Raw genomic sequence first — 27,006 nt, forward strand, 5'->3', positions numbered from 1 at the left:
TGAAAGCCATTGACGTATATATGATATGCATATGACCAACAAAAAAAAATTAAAATGTATTGACGTATTAATCACACATCAATAATTTATAACTTATGGAAATAATTTGTAGCCAAAGATTCTCATTATTAATTAACTGCTTACACCAACCGAGCCATTAAATCATGTATAAGACAGCGACCAATATTCTAGGCCCCACAGACCTATAAGTCTCGTCAGTCCGAATCCAGCCCACAATATATATTTACAATTTAAGTTTCGTTTATGTAAGTATTTCACAAACAATGTTAATACTCACTAGGGATATGAAATAGTTATCATTTTAAGAATTAAATCCCTAGTCTTTTTAAAAATATGCGAGTTAAACTTATGAAGTTGTAAAGAGCTGAAAATTTGAAATATAATGATGAAACCTGCACAATGAATAGTGAAAGTCTCGAGTCTTGAATCCTTGAAGATGTATCTTATCATGCAAGTGCAAAACGAGAAAGTTGAGGATGTAGATTACTAGACTAATTGGTTTTACTAAATTCTCACATTGACCAAACTTAACGGGCTTCACTATTTAGGTTTTAACGGGCCTTCACGTCTAATAACGGGCTAACAAAGTGTATTAGTATTATTTTCCGGGTTATAAGATAGCAAAACTTTGTCAACATTTTCCGAGGAACAACCTAACAACAATGGAAAGAAATCAATTCGTAGGATAAATTAGGAGAGAACGTACAGAATCTTGTATCAATACTATTAAATTAGGAACATGTCTAATTGATAATAGTTGAGTCCAAGTTTAAAAATACAAGGAAGCAATATATAACTCCTTATATGCATATATAACTGCTTACTTTAAAAAATTCCGGCAGCAAGGAAACAATATATAACTCCTTATAACTGCTTACCTAAAAAACACGGGAGCAAGGAAGATACAAAAAAAATTCCTATTTTGATAATAACTGTTTACTAAATTCCTATTTTTTTGGACTACGCAAATATCAACCAAAATTTTGGAAATGAATTATTATATTTTTGAGACAGTTATAACAAACACATATATTTGTTATATGAAAAATTTTAAAAACAAATTTGATCAATACCAAATAAGTTAAATGATTATGTAATCTATACATTATCCAAAAAATAAGAAGCATTTAAAATTAAGAAACTTTTACACAGACATTAAGTTTATCAATTAACAAAGCACATGATGTTAAAATAGAGTTTAACAGGTTTTAGTGGACTTCTAATAGAAATAAATATTTATATGAACTCATTTAGTTTAACAGTTTTTAAATAGGTTATTTGATTAATTTTTTTTATTAAATGTGATTTTACTTAGAGTTAATGAAGACCATATTAACTCATTTATATATATATATATAGCGTAATATATTTAAAAGTAATTTTTTCAAACATTTTTCAAAAAATTGTTCAATTTTCGATGCAAGTTAGGTTTAATATTGGTCTTCGGATATAACACTTTAAGAACCATTCAAGTATATAAGCCATGTTTAATAGAGTATGAGACTTTGATTTTCGGGTCGATTCAAAGTCGGATTTTTTTTTTGTACAAATATTCTTGACTAATTATGTTATTTAACTACTAAGAAAATATAATATGTATAGTTATGCAACTTGGCATATTTAATATAATTACCAAAATTAAATTAAATTAAATTAATATTAAAAACAAATATGATTCAAAAACACAAATATAAAAATTAAATTCTTAAAAAAATAAAAACAAAAAATATATCCGTCCTTCAAAGGACGGGTCATAATCTAGTTAGTGTTTAGGGCAAAACCGGTCATGAATAGGAGACAATGAAGCATATGATATTTTATTAGGGGTATAAATTCTAGCCTACTTTATTAATTTTAGAAAATATAGATTGGTTTTCTAAGTTTATTACAAAGTCAAGCCGATTTGATTTAAAATCCCTTAAAAACTTGAGCTAAATTTCAAGTTTCAGCAATTAAGTGGAAATATCCGTCAAAACCATATACTATAATTCATCAGTTACTAGTTAGCTTAATTGTATGTGTAACTTTTGCACTATTTGATATACTTTGCAGTTTCTTCTGCATATATTGTTAAGGCGATTGGAATAGTAAACTCCAAAAACATTGTCTTATAAGATCGTTACAAAATAACAAAGTAATGATTATGATTAATAAGATGGAATAAGCTTTTATCATCGTGTGTAGTATTTTATATACAGATATCAACCAACTTGTAGTTTTATATCACTCACTCAGTCATAACACCAAAGAGCCCACCAACCTTCATGATTCACTCTTTTCTTTTAGATCTTATATATTAATTACTTTGGTTTTATAGTCAACGGAATGTTTTCTGTCTGTATCAAATCTTGTTTCAATTAAGTTTGGGTTATTTATTTAAGCTTTCTGTCTTTTATAACCGGTTGATATTGAACCAAAACCTAGATTAGTATTATTATCACGGCATGTGGAAGAAACTGAATACTTTTACTATCTAGGACATTTATATTTAGTAATATTTAGTAGCCAACTATAACTGAGATCGTAGTAAGAAAATCCAAACTTTATTTTTCCAAAACTATTTTAACAAATGTATATATCTCCCGCGTTAAGTTGAAAACGAAATACCCTCTCAAAAATGATTTCTTATTTTAGCAAACATCATGATTACGTAAAATCCAGATGGAGACTGATATGAATAACCATTTGATTATATGTACGAGATACAATGGGCGACATTAACTAATAATTAAAGAAACAAATATTTTGAAAGAGAAGACAGAAGAGAAGAGAAGAGAAGAGAAACAAATTATGCTTGTTGACACAATGCAAGTGTGTAAATCCTTCAATTCATTAGGTTTTAATGGAATGGCCAATGCCGGGGCTGTTTCCAGGAGTTGTTGGCCGGAACTGATCAACACCGTGTTCTTCGTTGCTAATGCTACTTTTTTTCACCGAGCCGACGGCGGTTGTGCTCAAGCCACCGGAGTTGTTGTGTACACTGAAAGTAGTTTTTCTGTTTTTGATTGGCTTTCTATGAGTTCCCAAGTGTCTTGCCTCGGTCGGTAGGATCTCATGACATACGATTATGTTAATAATAAGAAGAACTATGCAAAAATTCAAGAACACAGCTTTCGCCATTGCTGATGATGGATTTATGTTAATAACGAATGCAAAGAAGTACACAAGAACGATAAGCCTCTCCGTTTCTTTAGGTTTTAAAGGATGATTTCAAGTTTCTTTAAGCTTGTACAAAAAACATATAAATAGTAGTTAAGAGATGTCTGGAGAGTCTTGAATCTTAAAATGTTTAAGGAAGCTTGGGTGTAAGGGTGTCTATATATAGGCACACCCAAATTAACATGTTAACCACATTCAGACCTATGGGGCTACTTAACACATATTATATTATTTTTTCTCCGAAAATATATTTAAACTAAGTTATAATGTCCATATTAACAAATTAATGTAAACAATATAATAATATCTCATGTGACTTGAGAAGGAATCTAGCTCTCAACGCCTCAGATGAGCTAAAAGGTCCACTGCCACCACTTCATAGTGTGCTTAATTAGTTGTCTATATTCCCCTTTGCCTCCTAACCCTTACTTTATATATAGAGAGAAAAGTACAATGAGTGTCATAAATTTATAAAGAAATAAACATGTAGTAATGGAAAAAAATACCATTGTGATACTTAACTTAAGGTTGTCATGAGGTTGGTGTACTTTCGCCAAGCATTTAAATATGGATGCAGTGTAAATTTTTTAGTTTCCGAATATCGAAATTGAACTGAATTAGCTATATTTTCTATCAGGGAAGTAGAGATATTTCATTTTTATATTATACTTACCCATACTATAGGTTAATGTGGTCCACGAAGGAAGGAAAATGTGCAATTATAACATAATATATATTGAATGTAGGTTAAATGAGTACCTTTTTCTTTTCTAATCTCACTTTTCATCTTGTTTACCATATTCGTGCTAAAAATGATTTGTCATCTACTCTATATCTAAAACTTTAACAGAAAATTGGTGTTCATTATAATCTTTGTCAAAATGTGTTTATATAATAAGCACAAAGTGGTTATATTATCAATCTAAATTTTTTAATTTCATGAATTTTGAATTAAAATCAATTAGGATTGGGTATTTGACCTATATCTCTTATGTTACTTAATCTGCAAAAAATAATCAACAGGGGAGAAGAAGTAATTTCATACAGTTGTTCATAACGTTATATATGATTTTTTTTTTGTAACCATACATGAAATATATATATGTATGTTGCGTATTATGCATTAATAGCACCGCAGCTAAACACATGACTAGTTGTTAAATACGTTTTGGCTCGTTCAGTTTGAATACATAATATTGGTGTGCGTTCATCGCGTTCAGAAACTCCCGAAATATTAGTTATTGGTACGCAAGGACGGTCATGGACCATGATAGGTGAAAACATTCGTAATAGACCCCCAAAATTTTTGAAAAAAATTACATACAAATAGGCTTCCAAAAAGAAATTTTAAGCCCTCAAATTTGTAAAAAAAAAATTTAGATAGACACAGCAACGGACCTCCAAAATTTCAAAGCGGTCCTATCCGTATGATTCGGAAAAGAAAACTAATAAATAGTATCGTAGCCGTATGGTATTATAATATAACCACACTTGCAAGTTAATAACTTAACCCTACCTATGAGACCTATACTAAATGTTAAAAGGCTAAGTACATATTGATCGACAGCGAGAACATGCTTTAAGTACTCCAAGACCACTGGGTGGTTATTCTATCTTTTTTTTTTTTGTAAAAATATAAATAACTTAGCTTCAAACCACCCCTCAAACTTCTCAAGAGCTACACGCCTACACCTTTGTAGTTATCAAACATAACCATAAAAAAGCTGTCGTTATATAATAAGATTAAAACAGAGTGTCCTTTGCCACTATTCCATATGCCCTAAGGCCACTATTGCTTGTGACCGCGTATTATTAATTAAGGATTAAACCAAATATGGAAAATAGGATAGTTGGCTTAGGTTCAAATCAGCTACAACCGTCAATTTAAAGATCTAGAGACCGCATAATCTTTGGTCAGACCCACCACCATGATTATGACAGATTGTTAATCTCAAATTATTAATCTCGGACTTTATTTTTTATATTTTGTTCAAACATTCCTTTTTTAAAAAAAAAAATCACCCGAAATAACACTTATAGAACGATAGAAACCAATGTGTCTAAAATTTGGCCGTAGAGTTGTGTAGATAAATCGACAATAATTTTGTTCTTCTGGTAAAATCGACAAGAATTCCTAACAAGTACAACGTTTATTCGAGCTAATATGTTCTCTTAGAACAAGCTAACGTTCATTAATTTTTCATATATCATAAAGAATATATACAAATTTCTGTTTCTTTCATAGTATATAATTTATAAACTATACAAAATCCACAAAGTATGTTATCTTATCATTTCTTAAAAAATAGCCGCCTGAAACCGTTTAAGAATTCGCGGAAGTCACATAACGTCTCTTATGTGTCAAATCACCATATTGTATGAGAAGTGGAGCGCCTGTGATCACTGCCTAGCATCCAAGCCGATTTCAGGATACTGGACATATAATAATTAGTAATGCTAATTACTATTACGATTATACAAAAGGATGAATTTCATTTTATGTTGATGCATTGCATGTAGTTAGCCTGATTAAGGCATCAATATTAAAAGAAGTAATGTCAACTTTCATGAAAGTGAGCAGATATTAATAGACGATTCTAAGGATACCAGACACCTTCTCCAGTCTATCAAATGAGGTATGTTCTTTTTGTTCTGAGAGTTGGTTCAACCCCAACGAGAAACATCCTTTCTAAGTGTGAAAACTAAATAAGTAGCAGAAAAAGGGAGGGTACAACTCCTTGTTTATGTTACTTACCCTAATGGATCCACATAGTTTCTGCGTTACCCTTTCCTTGTACGTCTTTTTCAAATGTGATATACATGCTTTATTAACATATTATTTTATATCGATGCAAAGTCATGGTTGGTGGAAAGATACCAATTTTTTTTATTAATCTGAAGGCATTCCGAGCCTATGAAAGAACTCAAGCTAATTCTTAAATGAGGTACAATCCACGGATGATTTTTTTTCGGTATTCAAATAGATCCCAAGCAATAGATCTATATTCGTGTGACCACATGAGCAGTGGAGTGCTTTCGTGCTTAGCAACCTGGAACTTGTCCGTCACTACACCACGATACCGATGTTCGAATGTGGAAAAATATTCTTCGTTTAATATCTGAGATATATTAGTTAAATACGACTAATAAAATTTTGTCGATTGATGTGTGCGCGAGTGATAAAATTCGTATATCAGTAACGAATATAAGTTTTCCTAATATATTAATTCCAATTTTCATTAGTAACCTGTTGAATTATGGAATTATTTACATGTAATAAAAACCATGGAGTACGTAAAGAGCCTTGCGATTTTAAGCATGCATGCACCCTTTAGTTTACGAACCAGACATAAGCTCCATTTTGTTTGTGTACACAGACAATCGTAATGTGGAAATACATCGCATTGAAGCTGGAATTCATATTAGATAGACCAAGAGGGAAAGAAATAAAGCAGCATAACACAAAGCAATTCAACTAAAGTGCAAGAGTCATCGATTACAATCACGCGAAACACAACGTCACAACGAGCAATACATAGAAACCCCAGGCAATACACGACGCACCCACAACATCATACTTTGTCACAAGTAAATGTCTAAAAGATAGCCCTTCCATCTTCTTAATTTGTCAAAGCAACATTTAACTAGTGACCAATTCCGGGACTGTTCCCGGGTTTGGTAGGCCGGAACGCATCCAAGGAATGATCTTCTGTCTCTACCTTGCTTGAAGTATTCAAACCGCTACCACCAACTTTCTTCGAGATACTAGAGATCCCCAAAGATTTCAGTGGTCGACCTTCAACGATGTGAGTCTCTTGGATGAGAATCAGCACTACTAATAGCAAAACCAAGGTTGTCAAAGTGCATTTAGCCATAACAATTATCTGAGGTAGTTATAATTTTTAGAGTGCACAAAACGAACAATAAGCGTAAGAAGTATATATGTACGGAGACTATTGTGTAAGAGTTGAAATTATGTATCAATGACTTCGACTCTGGATGCTATTTATGGAGAAGAAAAATGACTAGCTGGACCATGCATGTGAACCTCCAACAAATAAAGCAATAAATTATTTATTTATAATACATGATATATTTATTCCTGGAAAACAATTAGGAGTGTTGTTATAAATGTCAAGCTTCTAGGAATATTCTGTGAATAGAGCTCATTTATATATAACAAAAACCGTTTAACAAGAATGGCGGTGCCAGATAGCATTAGTATATGGATGAGTACATGCATGTCCAATAAAAATATACAATTAATTATCCTTCTAGCTATAATTGTAAAATTTGGCTACGAGATGTAACCAAAATCATCCTTAATTAGAGCATTTCCAATGTATTACTCCATTTTTTACTTCAAAATGGTACAACACCAAAATGGAGTAAGATTTTACTCTAATGTATTACTCCATTTTTTACTCCAAAAATAATATTTTTATATGATTTCATTTTTATTTTATTAATAATTGCAAATAAAATCTTATACTTATAAAAATTTATCAATTAACTCCAACTATTTTATGTTTACGATAAATAATTAAAATATAAATTATTTGAATTAAATATTTATTATTAGAAAGTACAAGAAATCATTAAAAAAAACATATATGTGGGTTCAACAATGAGCATTAGAATATTTTTCCTACAAATGATCAACTAATGCATTTCGTAATGAAAAATGAGCTTTTTTATCTTTGATATTCCTAAATCGAGCAAGAAAATTTTGAATTCGGACATTTTCATCTTCTGCAATTTCGATATCCGGAGGTAGAGCTTCTCTTCCAAGTTCAATTGGTGCATCAAGTTCACGCTCAACAAACTCTTTCTCAGACTTCTCTGTTTGGGCAATATTTCACCGACCTTAGCGGATCCGGAACGAATTTTTCAGATTATTAAATTACTTATTTTATGTTATTTTTATTTTTATTTTAATTATTTATGTTTCTGTTATTTTATGCATTTATTTTAAATTATTAAATAATCTTTTGTGGAATATACTATTTTCATGTTATTGTATCATTTTAAATATTATTTAAGTAAAAAATAGAAACATTAAAGATTCAAAAGATCATTTTAAAAATAAAAAAAAATTCAACTCTAAAATGGAGTAATGGATAAGATTACTCCATAAATGGAGTAACCCTAGCCATTACTCCATTTTTGAGTTGAAAATAGAGTGGGGTTGAAGAAAATTTTACTCCATAATAATGTTTGGAGTTGAAAATGGAATATGGTTGGAGATGCACTTAGGACAGGAAGATACATGTCGTGAATTCAGGATTTTCCAACCACGTCACGGCTGATAAATATATTTGAATTGATTTTGAATGTGATCTCTAATTAATCTCTTATCTATGTTGATATCAGTGATATGTTGTCATTTAAATTACCTTCTGCTTGTCTACAACTCTCTAAACAACCCCATATACACTCCCATTAAAAAAATGAGATAACCAGATATTTTGTAGTTTATGGCTATTACGTTTTGTGTGAACTTGTATTTTAAACTCAATCAAGTATTTCTGAAGGAAATTATATTCTGTAAGTTTCCCTTTATATCAACATACAGTAAAAACTCTATAAATTAATAATGTTGGGAGTATGATAATTTATTAATTTATATAGTTATTAATTTAGAGAAATTTTCCATTTTCAGACTTAAATTTTTTAAAAATTATTTAAAAGAAAGAAATAATATTTTATTTCATAATATTACATGTTAGTTAAATACATATGAGATCATTTGATAGATTTTATGTATGTTGAATACATATGGAAGTATACAAATCAGTTTTTATATGTAATTCAATAAAGTAACACTAAAATAATAAAATATAAAATAAAAATTAGAGATACAATTCATTTTAAAAATTATAAAAAATAAGATGTTTTATTTATGTATATAGAAAATTTATATATATATTAATTATTAATTTATGATTTTAAAGGGACCATATATTTAGCCATAAATTTTCTAAATATTATTATTTTATTATTTTATCGAATCATGTCATATTTTACACCAGTCTAATTTGGAATAACAAAAATTTATTAACTTACCGTGTTTATTAATTTATAGAGTTTATAATGTATATAACATTATCATTAATTAGGGAAAACGTATATGATGATTGGTGAATATTTGCACCGAATAATAAAAAGCATATTCCTCGGACACCATACAAGTTCGAACCAAATTGATGTGAATGTGGTCATCGTTAAAAAGTGGTAATTAAGAAGATGAGTGCACGTTTAGACTGTCAAGATTCAAGAAGGAGCCAAGTCCTTTTAACTATATAAATGTTTTTAGTTTCTTACAGAACTTTTTGAGACTCTCACGAGATCTCGTGATATTACAACTGGTACTAAATTAGTGTTTTTACTGCACATGCATAAGAAATGTTTTTGGATTTTCCTGTTCGGGTGCTTTGCGGCTATATAATATGCATGTTGCTGTGTATATATTCATTTTTGAGTAAATTTAAATATTATACACTTATATAGTAAAACTTCATGTGTTTGACATAGTGTGCTCATAATGTGTTAATTATAGTTTAACTAGGGGTATGCCGGCGCTACGCGCCGGATCTTTAACACTAATATATATTTTAATGATTTCAAAACTATTTTTTTATGAAATGTGAAATTCAATTATCATTGTATAAAGAATAGAAATTTACAGAAATAAAGGCTTACAGATGAAAATTTACATGGTTGAAAAAAACGTTTTAAACTGCAAAGCTCTAAACTGAGACTTAAAACCAACATTTCATTTAGCATGCAAGCTTGTGGTCAGCCTTGTAGCGAAGAAAAGCAATCATGTTGCGAATTGCCTTGTCAATGATCCGAACCACTATTTTTGTGGTCAAGATTTCAAAACTATTTATGTGTTTGTAGGAACAAAATATAGTAAATATATAGAGGTATTTAAATTTTATTTTACTTTGTCCATCAGTTTCTTAACATACTTTTTTTTATAAAAAAAAAATCAAATATATGCATAAAAATAAACATGACAACCAATATTTGCGACTACACCAGAATTTCTGAATATTATGCTCTTAGAAATGAATAGAGTTTTTTGTTACCGCTACATCCAATTGAGCAAAATGCTTTTAGAATTCGTTGATTACTTTAGCTTTTGTTTTATGGGTGACATTTGCTAAAGATGTGAAAAGAGCAAGATTTATCAAAAAAGTGAGAAGATATATCAAAGTAGTAAGTGAAGCAAAGTGTGATCAATATCTTGTTCATTGCAACCATAGATGTGGCTGCACCTTTCATATCTAATGAGATTGAGGTACCTCATAAGAAGACGGGTCATCCACCATGAAAAGCTCGTTCTCCACCGCGAGTAGCTAAAATGTGATGGTGGGTTAGTGTTTTATGATACGACCACAATAATATATCTTCAATCACACTGAAAAAGTCCAAATGCACAACATTACAACAAATATATTTAGCATGGGGGAGGGGGGGTTGACATTTATGACTTTTAAATATAATTTAGTAATTCACATCTATGTTCCTTTCACACTTGAAGCTCACCCTATGACTAAGGCTACCATTATCACGGAACTTTAATGGGGTTTTAAAAAAAATTATTGCGTGGGCCCCATAAAAACCATAAGAATCGCACATAAACTATGAAATAAAAATCTATTTTGGAGTGTTTCTTGCACTGTTGGGCCGCCACGTGTCAGTGGGGCCTGCGATTGGTTCGTTTTTAAATATTTTTCTTTATTTCAGACAAAAAAATAATCAAAAAAAGGTTTCCTAAAAAACTGTGCCACCGGTGTCAGCGATAATTATGCTCTAAGAACGTTAATAATTAATTAAAAAAAAAACACCGGAGCACCAGACTCAGATCCCAACAACGTCCTTAGCTTTCCTTTTATATACTTATTCCTTGGATTCATCAAGCCGATCAAAATGCATACATGATCTCTAAAATTTCAACTTTACGCCGCCATAGAAGAGATCAGACGTGTTCTGGTGCAAATAAGTCGGATATAATAGTGGAGGAAACTCACTAAGACTAAGGGTATGACTGGTTTCCCCGCTACCATCCGCAAACGCAGCTTTGCAGTTGTTGGCGTTTTGCAACAATCACTCAAACCGTTCTAAACCATTTCAAACCGCTATAAACCTCATAAACAACTCGGTTTAAAGTACATATTAATGAGAGTGGAGGACGTTACGGAGAGTTGATCGGCGATGTCATTTGAATCAGTCGACAGCTGAGCTGTGAAAATCCAAGTTCAGAAAATGAGGTAAACCCTACACTTCAATGGGCCTGAACAAAAACATATTTTAAAAACCCAAATACCATAACAAAACATTCGAAACTGAAAATTCTTAGTCTGCCACGTGTCCAGAAATGCTCCATATAGGAAAATGATGTGGAGGGTTAAGGTGAGAGAAAACTCTCCTTTATTAGTATAGATAGATAGATTTCTGTACATTTAAAGTAGTAAACCGTTAGTATGTGCCTCAAGTATTATATGCAATTTGATAATACTTGAGTATGCTGAGTAAAACCTCACAGTAATCAAAAAAGGTTTAGCTATACTATTAGGAATGTCACATTGTAATATTTCCTATTTGAAAATGCAAGAACCAGATTCGACGATTTTAGACTTAAGGTTTTACCATTCATGAATTTTAATAATATAACTATAAATGCTCTATATAAAAAATATATGGACAGATAGAGAAGTTCTACCTAATATAACAATTATCTACTGTTTTATCTTAGATGTTCCTTTTAAGTTATACTTTTATGTTTAACAGCACTACAACCAATTTTTTATGATTTTAAGGGGACCGCCCAAAACGATTTAACTTATATATTCAAGGAAAGTACACAAGATTTGAGTATGCATTTTGTTAAACCTTTGAATCTGGTATGGTAACATGAAGCCATGGGCGGACCTAGAGCTGAAGGGGGTGTGGCATGTGGCCCACACTAAGTTATTTTTCTTCCATGGTAATTAGTAATAAGCTTATTAAATACTCACTTAAATTCAACATTAGTTACCAGACCTTGGTTAGTGCCCCTGCATGAAGCACTAGTGTCTAGTGGTTGAATAGTACGCTGCACCAGTGGTATTTGCCCACCCTACAAAATGTATTATTTTTACTATTCAACAAAATAATTACCTTGAATATGTACTTGGGAAATCTTCCAATAATAGATATGAAATGTTTAATGTAAATTATCTTATTCAACAGAATTCACCATTACAACTGCGACAAAGAAAAACCATTATTTATTTATTACAATCACTTTCTATATTTGTATTGTACAGTTTCAACTTCAGCTAATGGAGACGGAAGGAAAATGTATGTAATAATCTATCGGTTTCGAAAAGATTCATGTTTTAGAAAAAAAATGTTGAAAAAACATTTTTATCTTTTCAATGCATTATTTAATGTTAAATTGTAAACTTAAAAAAAAAAGATTATTGTGTTTATTAAAATTTTATTGGTTGAAAGTTGTGAGAAATATTTAATTATAAAAAAACAATATTTTAATAATCAAAATTTAATATATTTTCTTAATATGTAAAAAGTTTAAAATTTATTCTCTTTTGAAACTTAGGAAATATAATATTTTCTTATTAATAGTTTTTAATGCGTTATCTTAATTGTAATAGCTAAAAGAACTCAATTAAGTCATTTTAATTTCTTTTTCTTTTCTTTTTTTTTTGGTGTAAAGTCATTTTAATTTCATTCTCCCTAATTTGGAAATATTTAAACCTTGCTTTTTCTATCGCCGGCCATCCATTTGTAACTATTATTTTTAAAGTCCCAGTTTTGTATAAGATGTCTTTTTACACAGAAACACACACATATTATATATATATATATAATCTAAAAGATCTCCATCTTTGCAATTTTACATTTTAATTTGCACATGGTGGCGAGTAGTAAGAAGCTCACTACGTACGAAGTATAAAGTATTAACATGCAAATTCATGCAAGAAATAAGGTTCCAAATGAATTAAAACACAAATCGTATTTAACTTTATTAATGAACTAATAACTCATAGTCAACCAACTTACGAATGACATATCATAAACTACGTAGACTAAATTGAAATTACACTTAACACAATAATTTAGATACATTGTAATTCTTTTTTTCTTAAAGGATACATAGTAATTTAGTAAAAGCAACTAAGCAGTACCCTAAAGTATATGAATCTTTTTAAGCCTTAGGCTCACTGTTCTTGACAGCATGTCCAACGTCGGAACTATGTCCTGGTGTCGCTGTAGGCTTCATGAAGTCATCTTTAAGCCCTTCAACAGTATCATTACTCTCCTTCATCTTATGACCAATGCCCGGACTATTACCTGGTGAAGTAGGCCCGAAATCATCAGTGTAACCGGCCGTGAATTGATGATCACGATCTTTACCGTCTGTTTGCAACTGTCTTGCCTCATTGTATTGTATTTTATCAAATACAACTGACATGAAGAGAATGGTATGAATGATATAAGCTGAGAGTTTCATGTTATTTTTTATGTCTGGGATTAGTTTCTAGGTTTATGAGAGAAGACGCTTGAGATCACACGACTTTTTTTGACAAAAGAGATCACCCGACTTTGGCTTATGTTTTTAAGTTACTTGAAAGAGCGATCGTTTTATAAGTGTAATATGAGTGGAAGTGGAACAATGAGCCCAGTGATTTAACTTGGACCGTTCAAGTATCAATTTTCCGTAGTATAAGAAAATCCATAGTGTAAATTATAAAAAAAAGGTGTAATAGTAGTATTAAACATATATATGCTTTAGTAAACAAACGATATGATGGACCCTTGGTATCTTTTAAGGTACATCTAATATCAGAAACGTCGGTTTCAATCATCACCAATATAAATCAGCTTTAAATTTTTATAAGTTTAGTTTGTTGCTATTATCTTATAGTAAACAAATCAAATATAATTTAATATGACACAATCTAAGCGTGCAGATGTCCTGAATCTCTCATACTTGTATACCTTTTGTAATTTTTCAGTGGAAATAAAACATAGCTGGTGATCAACATTGCTGGTGATAACAAAGATATTAACTATGTGTTCATATAAAACACTACATTTTCCTAAGTTGTAAACTGAGAAAAAACTGTAAGCACGTAGGGGAAACCAAAAAAAAAATGAAGGGGAAACCATTTTATCTGCTCCAGTCAGGAGTCAGGACTAACCAAGGTTTGATAATATAAAAAAAAATTCGATAACGATTATCTCTAGCCCTGAAAATAAATTGTTTATAAAATGCCAAAGGGTAACTAAGTTTCCACAAAAGCCGCCCTTCCCTCACCATAGAAAGGCACTGATGCTTGAATGGCCCTCTCCCATCTGGCCATCTCCTTATAGATAATATATACAAGAAAATTATATATACTTTAGACTTTTAAAAATATGGTACAAATCTTGAAAGAAATCCTGTTTTATTTATAGATGTATATAATCAACAAAAAGTTATATAGCATGGTTGTTGGGAACTGGAATGCCTCTCTTTCTTAAATCTTTCGTTTAGTTAATTTTTTCAAGAGACTTCACTAGTTTTATCTTTATTTCTTTAGAAAAAGATGGCCTGAGAAATTATTTTAAGATACGTTTTCAATTAATATTTTGTTATATATACTAAAATTTTGCATTTGTTGAGATTCCCTGTGGGTATATGATCACATTCTTGACTCCTAAAGTATATTTTAAATTAGGACACTCCACTCACAACTACAAGATCTTCTCCACTACCAAAAGGGTTGGCTACCATCAAGTCATATTTATAAAATGTTCGTACAAAAAAATAATTGTAATCATTACATGTACCAATATTCTTTCGTATTTTCTAATTTGCCTTCTAGAACCGTTAATTATGTTGTATAACTTTGTTTCTCTGAATGTAGTAATTAATCTCTTATTTGTTATTGTTGTTTTCTAACGAAGCTCAAGAACGATCGAGTTGTTTTCTTTTCTTGAGAACGGGTTGTTTCTTCCAGATGAATAGGTAAAAACAAATAAAGTTAGATTAAAGGGGGTTATTGGGAGTTAAATTTTGAAGGAATTTTAAAATTTAGAGATTTTATTGTTATTGGTTAATGAATTCTTAAAATCTTATTAGAAACCTTTGTTATTGGTTTCTAGACTTTTAAATTCTATGAAAATCTTATGTTATTCAAAAAGTTTAGTTTTATTGACTTTGTAATTATATTAAACTCTTTTGTTATTGGGACATAAATTCTATAGTTTTACTCATAACACTCAACTTTAAAAATATCACATATAGTCATAAGATTCTCAAAATCTATGTACCAAAAACACAAATATACAAACACAACAAGATTTTTTTACATTTTTTTGTCAAGTCAAAGATGATTGTAAAAAAAAAAAACTAAAGATAACAGAAATTATTAAAAAAAAAAAATTTTTAAAAAAAAATCTTTCATGAAATATAACTATTTGATATCAAAATAAAATCATGAGAAAATTCATAGGTTGATCTTAAAAACTTCAAAACAAAAATATAACAAGACAAATCAAAATGTCAAAATATTAAAAAACCAAAATTTTTATTTAATTTTCAAATAGTTCTATTTTATGAAAGAATTAAAAAAAAAATAGAATGATAAGTTTGGAAAAAAAAGTATATATGAAAATCTATAATAATCAATGACAATTTATACAATACATTGGATAAGAATTCATCAAATCTACTTAACTTTTAAAAATCTATTAACTCTTAAAATTTTCAAACTCCACACAAATTCTATTTCCAATAGGCCTCCCTAAAATTGGTTAAGTGAATAACAAAAGACAAACAAAATCCTAACATAGGGAGCAAGCCGTCGAGTTTCTTATTCTCTTTTTTTTACAGCCTGTTGTACTTCCAAAAAAATCAAAAAATAATACAAAAGTCTTAAAAATAGTTCTCTGTGTGGTTTTAGATGTTTATTACATATGAAAATCTGTGTTTTCAACAGGAAATTAGAACTTGAGAATAATAAATCAATTATTTCATCTCTTAAAATGTCATAAACATATGAAAATCTGTGTTTTCAACGGGAAATTCGAACTTGATGATAATAAGTCAATTATTTTATCTCTTAAAATGTTAAAATAAAACACAGAGTAAAACTTAAATTTTAATTTAGAACTAGATTTTGACCCGTGCAACCGCACGGGTGTTTGTTTTCACTTTTCTATACATAAATTATTGTTTTAGAACATAAGTGGTATATATTTTTAATGTTAATCATATACTTAAATATTTATATAACTATTTCAAATACAATAATTTTATAATTTACATGTTATAATTAATTAATTGTTTAAACCTTATGTATTTGCCACTTCTTATTATATATTTATCTTATTGTATTTGCATTTAGTTATTAAGCAAATTAATATATTCATGAAAAAATATATTTAAAAAATATTTTGTATTTAATTTATGCTAAATTCTGACCCGTATTTCAAAACTGGATTTCTTTTTATCAATATTTTTATGCTTATTCATTTTAGATAATTTATTATTGTATATATAAAAGTGTAAGATATGTTAATTTTTAGACATGTATTATATAGTTTGTTAATTTTAAGTCGTTCTATCATCATATTATATTTTAAATAAATAGTTTATATTTATGAAAATAAAATTTATAAATTTATCAATTGAATATAATTTTATCATATTTATTTTAATATAATAATTATATTTTAACATGATCATGACTATAAAAGTAGATAAAATAGGATATAATTTATTTATTTTCATTTCTAAACGATAACTTAAAATACATTAAGTTATTGTTTAAATATTACACAGATTTATTAGAATTTTTAAAATATAATATATAAATATATATTATATTTAAAATGAAAATATATTATGATTAAAGTAGTTACAAAGATTTTATATTATTAACTTTAAAGAAATACATGTTAATTTTTATACATGTATTATATAGTTTGATAATGTTAACCCATCTTCCCAACATATTAGATTTTATTTTTGAACATAAATATTTTATAATTACGAAAATAAAATATATAAATATATAAATTTAATAATTTAATACAATTTTATTATATTTAGCTCAATATAATAATTTTAATATAATATGATTGATTATGATTATATAATAACTAAAATATTATAGATTTTTTTATTTTTCATTTTATATAACTGAATATATTAATGTATAATAATATTTTAAACTAATTTTGTAATTAGTGAAAATATTTAAATATAATTTCAAAAATGAAGATCTAGTAAAAATCTTTTTAAACAGATTTGTTAGAATTTTAAATTAAATATATTTTTATTTAAAATGAAAAGATATCAAAGGATACTATGATTAAAATATTTTAAAAATTATATTTATTATTAGTCTGAATTAAAATATAGTATGAATTTTTATGAATAGGTTCATTAAGTCTATTTTTAAAAAAAATCACACATGAATCAAGGTTGTGACTTCTGTTTTAATATATAAGATACAACTACCCAAAACATTAACTCATAGAATGGTTGATATATGGTATATATATGTATCTAAATCAACTGAGAATTGAAGTCAATATTCTTAATATTACATACTAATCTGGAATTCGGTATAGTCTTATTTGGTAATAAAGACACACAGGTTCTTAAAAGAAGTTATTATAATGACAAACGATAAAGAAAACTTAGTGGTAAGGAAGAGTTGGTGGCTAAGTTGATGGCAATGGTGCCTTTGACTTGATTCTACTCACTCGTTGACGAACTAACTATTCTCGTCTTTCAGTACTTTAATGTTTCATAGCAACTTGGCTTTATTTTGTTTTTTAATACTCACTATTTTTTTTTTACAAGCATGGCGGCGTTGTCGGACACATTAAAAGTTCAAATAAAACTTTAAAATGGATAGACGGAATAAATGAAAACAAGTGTCAAAATAAAACAAAATCGCATGGCGACGTTAAGATACATTTGAATCCTACAAAAATATTCTTTTTATTTTTTGGGATTTTATACAAAATATTCCTGATAATGAAAGTGATATTGATCATTTGGTTGGACCGACTGATGAAGTATTTCAAAAAATTTGCAATAAAACCTCGATTCAGGCATTTTGCATGTGATTGTGTTAACGTTCGAGCGAATAGTCCGTTTGGTTTGATTAGATGATAGTTCAGTTGAGTCGGGTGATATATATAGTGTTTGTTAAACTGACTTTTACACTGGAATAACAATTACACCGAATAACCCAAAATAAATCAGATCTGATCGGATCTAAGAACACCTCCAATGGAGGTTGCTAAAGAAAGGTTCTTTAAGAAAAAATCCAAAAATAATCAAAAAGAAAAAAAACTGATAGTAACCGGTTCCTAAAAGAGAGTTTTTAAAATTGGTAAAAACTACTAACGTGTCCGTTTTTTATTGACAGCCTCTTTCTCTCTTTGTCATCTCTTTTTCTTTTTCGTATTTGTCTGGTAAATCAATTTTTTTACACAGGCCTCAAACCTTAATTATTTCTTCTTCATCATGTTTGATTTCGTGGGTATTATCTCAATTTAGGGATTTTTATGTTCTGATTTGGGAATTTAGGTTTCTTCAAAATTTAGAATCAGTCTAAGAAAAGAGACATTCACACTTGTCTTTTGAGAAAATCCTTGGTGGTTTCCCTGAAAATCTTCACTAAAGAGACATTTACACTTGCCTCTGCAGGGTTAAATCTTTCGATCAAGGCACCAAGGTTCGTCTACTTCATTCTCTCTCTTTCTCTATAATCAAAAATCAAAATTTATAAGCTTTGTTTTCTGAAAAAGTTAATGAATTGTATTGAATCTGCAGAAAGTATGGATAGATAAAAAAAACCGGTGGCGTCAAAATAATACTTCTTTTCTCCCTTATCTGTGTGTTGATCTGATTGCCTTACATAAGCTCTTCAAAACTATACTTTTTTCCTCCTGAATTGGTTTGTTGAGTGGTAGATGAGTATTGAAGTACATAGTCTTGTGGTTGCTCTGATCCGTGTGTATATGTGGCATTGTAATGACATTAGTTTTGCTAAGTTTAATGACACAAATATCTCGTGTTCTTCTATTTTTAAGTTTGAAATTCATTTCAAACTTAATTTTTTCTTGTTCTTGTACATCTTAAGAAGATGTTCTACCATTAAAATATCTAATCTTTCTTAAGAATCCATAAAAAAATTTGTACCATTGGACATGACAAAATATTGCAACTTTAAAAAGTTTTTAATTTACAAAATTTTAAAAATTTATAACTAAAATAATGATAAGTACCTATGAGAGGTTCTTACCATTGGAGATTGTCTAACATTTTTCAGAATGACTTTTACACGGATCAAAACTTGGTTTAAGTTTTTATGGGCAGTCGATAAAAGAAATATAGTATTTGTTTGACAATGATATTTGACTTCGGTGAGTTGTTTGTTAAGCTTTTTATAAGATAAATAATTACATGAGTATTTAGCTGAATATGATAATTGAATATAATATCAAATATTTTGTAGTAGCTTGAGACAATAACTACTAATTAAAATTAATTCTTCTGAACTTTGTTGATGTCAATAATTGTCGTTTATATATTACAGAATATTAGTAGATACAATAGTAACAAAATATTACAATCTGCGAGTTACAATTTCCACCAAATGAAATATATCAAAATGCATTCTTTGCATGTGTAATTTGATATTATTTTATGTCTAATAATGACTATGCATTTTAAAGCAGTTTTATTGACAAAAGGAGTGAAATTCACATAACATTGATGGACAAATCACGCAGACGAAAGAGTAATTTTGGAATGTTATCTACGAACGTTTTGGAACTTTTGACCAAAAATAAAGAAACATATGTATACAATTTGAATTTTGAAAGGCAAACTAAAGAGTAATTTTGGAATAAAATTAGTCTTTAGTTGTAATTTATTGTAAACACTTGATAGTCGAATTATCCCACACTTTTGAATATTCGCGCCATATAAAAATAATATGTGCCGGCAGTGCAGCCCATTTAACGTCATGTTGAAAATTGAAAAGGTTGATACTTTTTCTTTTTCTTTGCCTGGTTCCTACACGCAGGGAAGTCAGTTCAAGGGCCTACCACACTTTCCGACCACAGACTTTTTGGTTTCGTTTCAATTTATTCTTTTATAGACCTTATTATGTATTTAAAACAACAATTTGCTATACGTAATCACTCGTAATTAAAATAAACAGTGGCTTGTATTATTTATAAAGGACTCAAAAAGTAAATAACATTGAAAGCAAATCAAAAAGGTTCGAAAGCTCAAAAAGTAATCACTCCCTTTACAATTAATATTAAATTTGAACACCAACATACCAAGAGATGTCTTTATCTTTTACAAGTGTCCCATGTAAACATGGACTCACATAAACTCTTTCAGTTCACCACCGCACGAATGCCGTAACTTTTTTTTCATGTATGGCCTTTTTGCATGTGAGCACATGCATGATTATTCTTTTTTTTTTTGATCAAACACATGATTATTCTTAAGCATAAAAACGAGTTATTATGTATTTTATAAATTACATATACAATGAATTAGGGTGATTAAAATATACCTCATTCTGATTAATCAAAATATTTTTTTAGTTTTTAACGCATATACAAATGCATATACTAGCTATTATTTTATTGACTAATAAAATAAAACTTCAAAATAAAACTCTACATCCGCAGCTCTACTATTTCAATCTTAAATCTCTACAATCTCTATTTGGAATACAAGAAATAAGATCAGATTTATGTCGCAGTTTTTAATGCAAAATATAAATGACAATATTCAAAAATAGAAGTAATTTATAGAAATGTATAAAAGTATATAAAATGCCATGTTTGTGTTTAAATATTAAATCATAATTTATATAAAAGCTTCGATTAGTTGTTCAGTTCTTATGATTATTTTTGCCATATTTATTACTTAACAATGTGTATATTTTACAGTTACCGATTGATTGATTATACGTATGAAGTATCATGTGTACTCAACCTTGAGTGGATCGGAAAGAAAACCTAAACCATTTTATTCAATAAAGCCATATTTAAAGAAATTTCGAACGACCGACGTAACATATCATGAGTGGAACTGCATGAGAATGATTAAAAGACAACAAATCACACGTTAACAACACATACTGAGACACATGAATATGTGGAATTGCATAAATATGATTAGTTGTGGGGTAAACTATGGCCAATGCCAGGGCTATGACCGGGTGATGTAGGCCTAAAATCTTCTGCTCCCTTACCTCCCGGTGGCGGCGGTGAAGGCGACGGTGGTGATGGCGAGAGCTGCACCGTCTTTTGATCAACCATCAGTCCGTTGTGCATTACCATCATTTTCTTGTTATCTTCATGATCAACATTCATATTTTTTAGGATTCGTCCGTGGACGCAACTAAACCCTAAAAAGAGAACCATCACTAAAAAAACACAGGCGAACAATGTTTTCTTCTGACCCATATATGATTCCATTGGAGAAAAAATGGGAAAGAAAAAGAAAACAGAAAAATAAGAGAAACTAAATATCGTTGTTAATTTTGGACTCTCAGAATGTTTGAGAATGGTGGTGTGAAGTAACACTTCCATCTATGGGGGCATTTATATAGAGACTATAACGTACTTACTATTGCAAGTATAAACTAATTAATTTAAGTCGATTTAGCTATTAAAATTATTACAAAGTAGGTCGCATGCTAGTACTAGTATTATTTTAAAATACAACGATTGGTGTAAAGAAAACATGCAACTAATTGAATCAAAATTTAAATTATATATAAACACTAGGATAAAATATGCGTTTTCTGCATGGTGAGTTTATTTGTATATATTATTGACAATTTTATTTATATATTTGATCTTTTTTTATACATATACAATATTTTTTGTTGTTATTATATAATTTCTTTTCGATTGACCGGATCAATTTTTATTAAAAAATGTGAAACTAAACTATAATTAATATATTATGGGTTGATCGGATTGGACATTAAACAAATTATGACATAATTTTTTTCTTCACTGAATATATTCTTGAAAAAAGGAAACATAATTGAATTATTTTGACATTTATCGTCCATATGGTTTTGAAAGTTTCCAGGTCAAATTGAACTGAAACATGTCATTTTAATACTTTTAGTCGTATGTTTAAGGAAAACTTACATTTTTATAATTTAAAGTCGTTTTAAATTTTTTTTTAAATAACATATAAGAAAAAAAATCTAACATATAATAAAAGTATAACATATAAGGTTTCCTCATTTTTGTAATTTAAAGTCATTTTAAAACTTTTAAAATATAACATATAAGGTTTCCTCATTTTTGTAATTTAAAATCATTTAAAAAAATTCAATATATAACATATAAGAAAAAATCTAATTTTTTTATTATATAGTTAATGTGATTTTTTTTAAAAATAATATAAAATTAAACAAAAATGAATAACGATGCAAATATTTATTATTCATAGTCATTAATTGTAATATATATATATATATATATATTAATCATATTTGGTGATTTCGTAACTTTTATTTAAGAAAAAAATATACGCTTCTTATATTTTGGGTTAATATATTGTTCTCTAGAAATTAAATTTGCACCGACATTTTTTCAGCTGATTCTTAAGCTGTCACATAAACTAAATTGATATCCTAATTAAATGACACCTAAGCAGAATCTCTTTTTTAATTATACAAATTTAAAGTTATAATTTTTTTGAAATGATTCTCAATTAATATATGGGATTTTCGATATATTTCAGAATCTTTGTAGCTTCCGTCGCTGCTTCGTGACTACAAAAGAGTAAAATGACGTGATAGGAGTCCAACTGGGCTGCTTCTAGGAAAAAAAAAAGGGTCCAACTGGGGTCTCGCTAAGGCCCATCTAATATGAATTCTTGTTTCTCTTGCAACAACTTTTATTGTTTAAAACTAGCAATTGTTTCTCTTCTTTCACAAGTGTATCTGAGTAAAGTAATGTACATACACCAAATGCAGAAAGAATAAACAAATAATCTCATGCAAATTTAAAAGAACTTTCGCTCTGTTCGTTTTAGCCAAAGAGTTGCTGAATCACAGCCTCAGCGTTTCCATTGTATTGTGATAGTAGTTGTATTGCATCAGACCTCGACAACGCCAGAAATTCCTGAAACCATCTCTCTAGTGAGTCGTGTGTCACTAAAATTTAATAAGGAAAAAAAACATTGGTCCACAAGTCAATAAGGATCTTGAAGAAACGTACCATTACTTTAAGTATTGCACTTTCTTCCCACAAGGCCTCTCTTGACGAAGTCTGAGTCGTCATCATCAAGCTGCTGCTACCACCATCTTCGGAGGTCATGGTGCTCGAAGACGTCGTCGTGAGTTGAGATGACAAGTTTGCGTTGTTCTCTTTGTTTGATCTTGATTTGATAGCACCGATCAAATCAGCGTTCACTTCTTTCAAAGAATCTATCTTAAGGAGGTTACTGAACCGGTCTTTACACATCTGAAGCTTGAACCACTCAGTATGGGAGTGAAGCGTCGCTCTTATTATTTTCATAAGCTGCGGTTCTTCAATCCCGAGCCTATTACCCACAGAGACCTAAAGGAAAATGGCAGAAACCAACAAGCCAACCATTTATTTGTCAAGCTAAGCTTTATCAGACAAAAAGCAGAGGAGATTTGAAACTAATAAACACTGTTGTTACCTGTAGCGTATTAGCCAGATCATTCAAAGGCAAATCTTTCCCAGTTGTGTTTCCGTCGGGTTGGAGTAAAACTACCAAAGTTTCCTTCAACGTCTTCAGTAAAGACTGGTCATTGGCTGCCAAGGGACCTAAGTGAGAGCACGCGACCTTTAGTGCTCCGTTGTGATCACCAGCACTCACCAGCTTTAGAAACTCAACCTGCTCATAATACATATATATTCTTTTGTATCTCCCACTACCGAGCAGAAGAAGAAGAAAATACAAGCAGTTTCTCTTAGGGAGCTTTCTCTTGTTACCTGCTTAAGATGGAAATGTAAAACCGGATTCTGTGTGAAAAAGTCTGGATCCATGGTGCTGATCTCATTACCGGCTTCTGCTACCATTCCTCTGCTAACCAATTCCTTCAGCGCCAAGGCTATTTCATACTTGTTCTCTAAAGGGTTTATGCCTGTCTCAGTCTTCGAAAATGAAGGATCATGAAGACGATCCGTTTCATCAATTCTCCCTCGCCATCTTTTGCGTTTATTGCTCTCACAGCTCATATGGGATCTAATTCTAACCAGAGCTCTTGTGTTTTCACATTTGTTTGACCAGCTATTGCTGCAATCTTCAGAAACGTTGGTTGGTTCACTGCCAACTTCACCTCCTTCTTTGCTAGACATTTCAGAGTCATTTACGAGTGCGCCATCAAGCATGCTGTAGTCCTCAACATCTGAATGTTGACTTGTGTTGAGATCTATTTCAGCAGAACAGTCTCTTGATAACCTATGCGTCACCTCAGATTGGTTGCGTTTGACAGGACCCGTGATCATTTGCATCTCTGATCACAGATTAAGACGATCAGAATTTCATAAAAGCCAAGCAAGAAAAGGAGGTATAAGATAATGAAAAAAAGTATCATGAAACTGCCTAGAGGTTGACCACCAACCTGAATCAACAATACCCCTGTATATGCAGTACTCCTTAACAAGTTCATCAAGAACAGAAACATCTAATTGCATCCTGCACAATTCATTCTGGAAAGCCTGGAAGAGGTCACCTTTGGCAAATTTCATGCTATCAACGGCACCTTGTCTAGTGAGCTCAACCGCATGAGCAAGAGCCTGTATGTCGACCTGAAATTTGATAATTAAAAATCAGTACAATGCGTATTGCACGCTGAACAAGAAGCTAACTGCCACGTTACCTCATCAAACGGTGGTGCTTCGTACATGCTTTCCAGAGGAGTAGCTGGGGGATCACGTTCCTCCAGGAGCAACCTATGAGTGAGATCAGAAACTGCGGAGGAAATTCCTTGGTGAAAGCAAAATCCTTTATGTATGCTGGTAAAAAGTAAGAGATAGGGCTTAATCAGAGCAAGTGAAAAAAAAAAGGGGATAATAACAGTGAATAACTTTTTACCTGATCAGATATCTAAGCGTCATTGAAAAAAGTGGATCATATGCTTGTAAAGAAGCCCTCAAGACAGATGACATAAGTCCAGCCATTTCATACCTTCTCTTCTCTGCCCACTGTAGAACAGAAAGCGCATGATGTTATAGCAGCAGTTCAAAAGATGAAATTAAAAAAAAAAAGTGAGATACCTCGTTAGCAACTGGAGAGGTTTGATCATCTTTATCATAAATGAGTGCAAGAAGGAGATGCTTGAATTCCTCGTACGCTTCCTTAAAAACAGATAGACAGATAGATATAGACTGAGAACCAGTCACAACAGTGACTTACTACTGATAAGTGATAACACAGTATGATAGATAAACAAGAAGGGTTGCTAGCTATGCTAATATTAATGACAATAAAGATGGAGCTAAAATAAACAAACACAAACAGAGAAAGAATATAACAAAAAGCAAAGTATGTAACAAAATAAATAAATAAAAAATGTTCAGAGAGAGAGAGAGAGTACCGGATAGGCATCGAGAGCAGAGGGAGCAACACAAGTCCTCAAGCAATGAATAGCAGCAACACGGTCTTCATGCGTTCCTTTCCTCAGCAGCTCAATAAATTTCTGAAAGCAAGATTCGTTCTCAGGTTAACAACACATCTATATATATATTCATCCGATTTTTGAATTTTTTTTCAGCAATCCTAACAAACCAAAAATAAATAAAATTACGGATCCTATCCTCCTAAATCGGCTGGAGGCATTCGAGAGTTAACCTGTTTCTGAAGGCGAAAGAGAATCCTGTGATCATCGAGGACGAAAGGAGCGTGAGAGCGAAGCGTATCGATGGCGTTCTGAATGTCCCCGGACTCAATCGAGTTTCGGATCCGGCGAATGATCAATCTAGCGTGATACGACGATGAGGAGATGCAAGGCGAGGAAGAAGGAGACGGCGATGAATTCGCGCATGCGTCTTCTTCCACCACCAGGTTCTCGGAGGTTACGAAATCGATGATCAGAGCATCGAGCGCTTCCCAATTCACCCGCGTACAATCCATCCTTAGCTTCTTTTCCCCTCAGTTTTGTCTACTTCTACCTCGATATTTATCCTCTCGCTGCGAACAAAATCTGCCGGCGATCTCAGAGTAGCTCCGCCTGGGGCATCGGTGGGTGAAACTTTTCGGTTTTACGAGAGAGACGAAGAAACGACAAGTGAAGAAGCCGCCATGCCTTCTTCGTCGTCGTGATCCAACCCACAAATTAAATGCCACGTGTCCTTTGTATAGATTGCCATTGTATTGTAGGCTCGTTATTTACTTTGGGCTTAACTAAAGCCCAATTGATTATCAGATCGAGCTTCGATATATTTGTAAATCTCCATTACAGGCCCAAAGAGACCAGATGCCGCTCTATTTCTCGAGATATTTAAAAGCCTAGTTTAGATAAATGGGAGCAAAGTCTATCTTGCAAGTTGCAACCAAATACAACCGCGGTTAAATAATAAATTAATAATATTTATATTTTATATAATTATAAAAATATCAAAAATCATAATATTATAATAAATATAAAAATTATATTTAAAAAGTTATAGTTTTAAATTTTTAATATTATAGAAAATATTTTTGTTTTAAATTTTATAATATTAATTAAAATATAATAGATATATTTTGGTATTTTTATAAGGGCAATTGTCAATAAT

At 30.4% G+C, this 27,006-nt stretch overlaps 3 protein-coding genes across 3 annotated transcripts; all 3 read right to left on the reverse strand.

The window, feature by feature from the left end:
- Positions 1–13,188: 13,188 nt before the first annotated feature.
- BNAA07G12370D (precursor of CEP6) lies at positions 13,189–15,517 on the reverse strand. The gene has a single exon (XM_048736832.1). The coding sequence runs from the start codon at positions 13,703–13,705 to the stop codon at positions 13,400–13,402; it is 306 nt and encodes a 101-aa protein (XP_048592789.1). The 5' UTR covers positions 13,706–15,517; the 3' UTR covers positions 13,189–13,399.
- A 5,714-nt stretch (positions 15,518–21,231) lies between these two features.
- Positions 21,232–22,078, reverse strand: BNAA07G12380D (precursor of CEP5). The gene has a single exon (XM_013796246.3). It carries the CDS (start codon positions 21,820–21,822, stop codon positions 21,406–21,408), a length of 417 nt encoding a protein of 138 aa, XP_013651700.2. The 5' UTR covers positions 21,823–22,078; the 3' UTR covers positions 21,232–21,405.
- A 1,080-nt stretch (positions 22,079–23,158) lies between these two features.
- LOC106358346 lies at positions 23,159–26,570 on the reverse strand. Its single transcript, XM_013798104.3, has 10 exons — positions 26,081–26,570; positions 25,827–25,928; positions 25,507–25,587; positions 25,325–25,434; positions 25,110–25,245; positions 24,852–25,038; positions 24,220–24,743; positions 23,924–24,121; positions 23,476–23,817; positions 23,159–23,379 (listed from the first exon to the last, which is right to left on the reverse strand). The coding sequence occupies exons 1-10, from the start codon at positions 26,360–26,362 to the stop codon at positions 23,287–23,289; spliced, it is 2,055 nt and encodes a 684-aa protein (XP_013653558.1). The 5' UTR covers positions 26,363–26,570; the 3' UTR covers positions 23,159–23,286.
- Between the last annotated feature and the right edge of the window lie 436 nt (positions 26,571–27,006).

This window comes from Brassica napus, chromosome A7 (assembly GCF_020379485.1).
Source record: "Brassica napus cultivar Da-Ae chromosome A7, Da-Ae, whole genome shotgun sequence".
Classification (NCBI taxonomy): Eukaryota; Viridiplantae; Streptophyta; class Magnoliopsida; order Brassicales; family Brassicaceae; genus Brassica; species Brassica napus.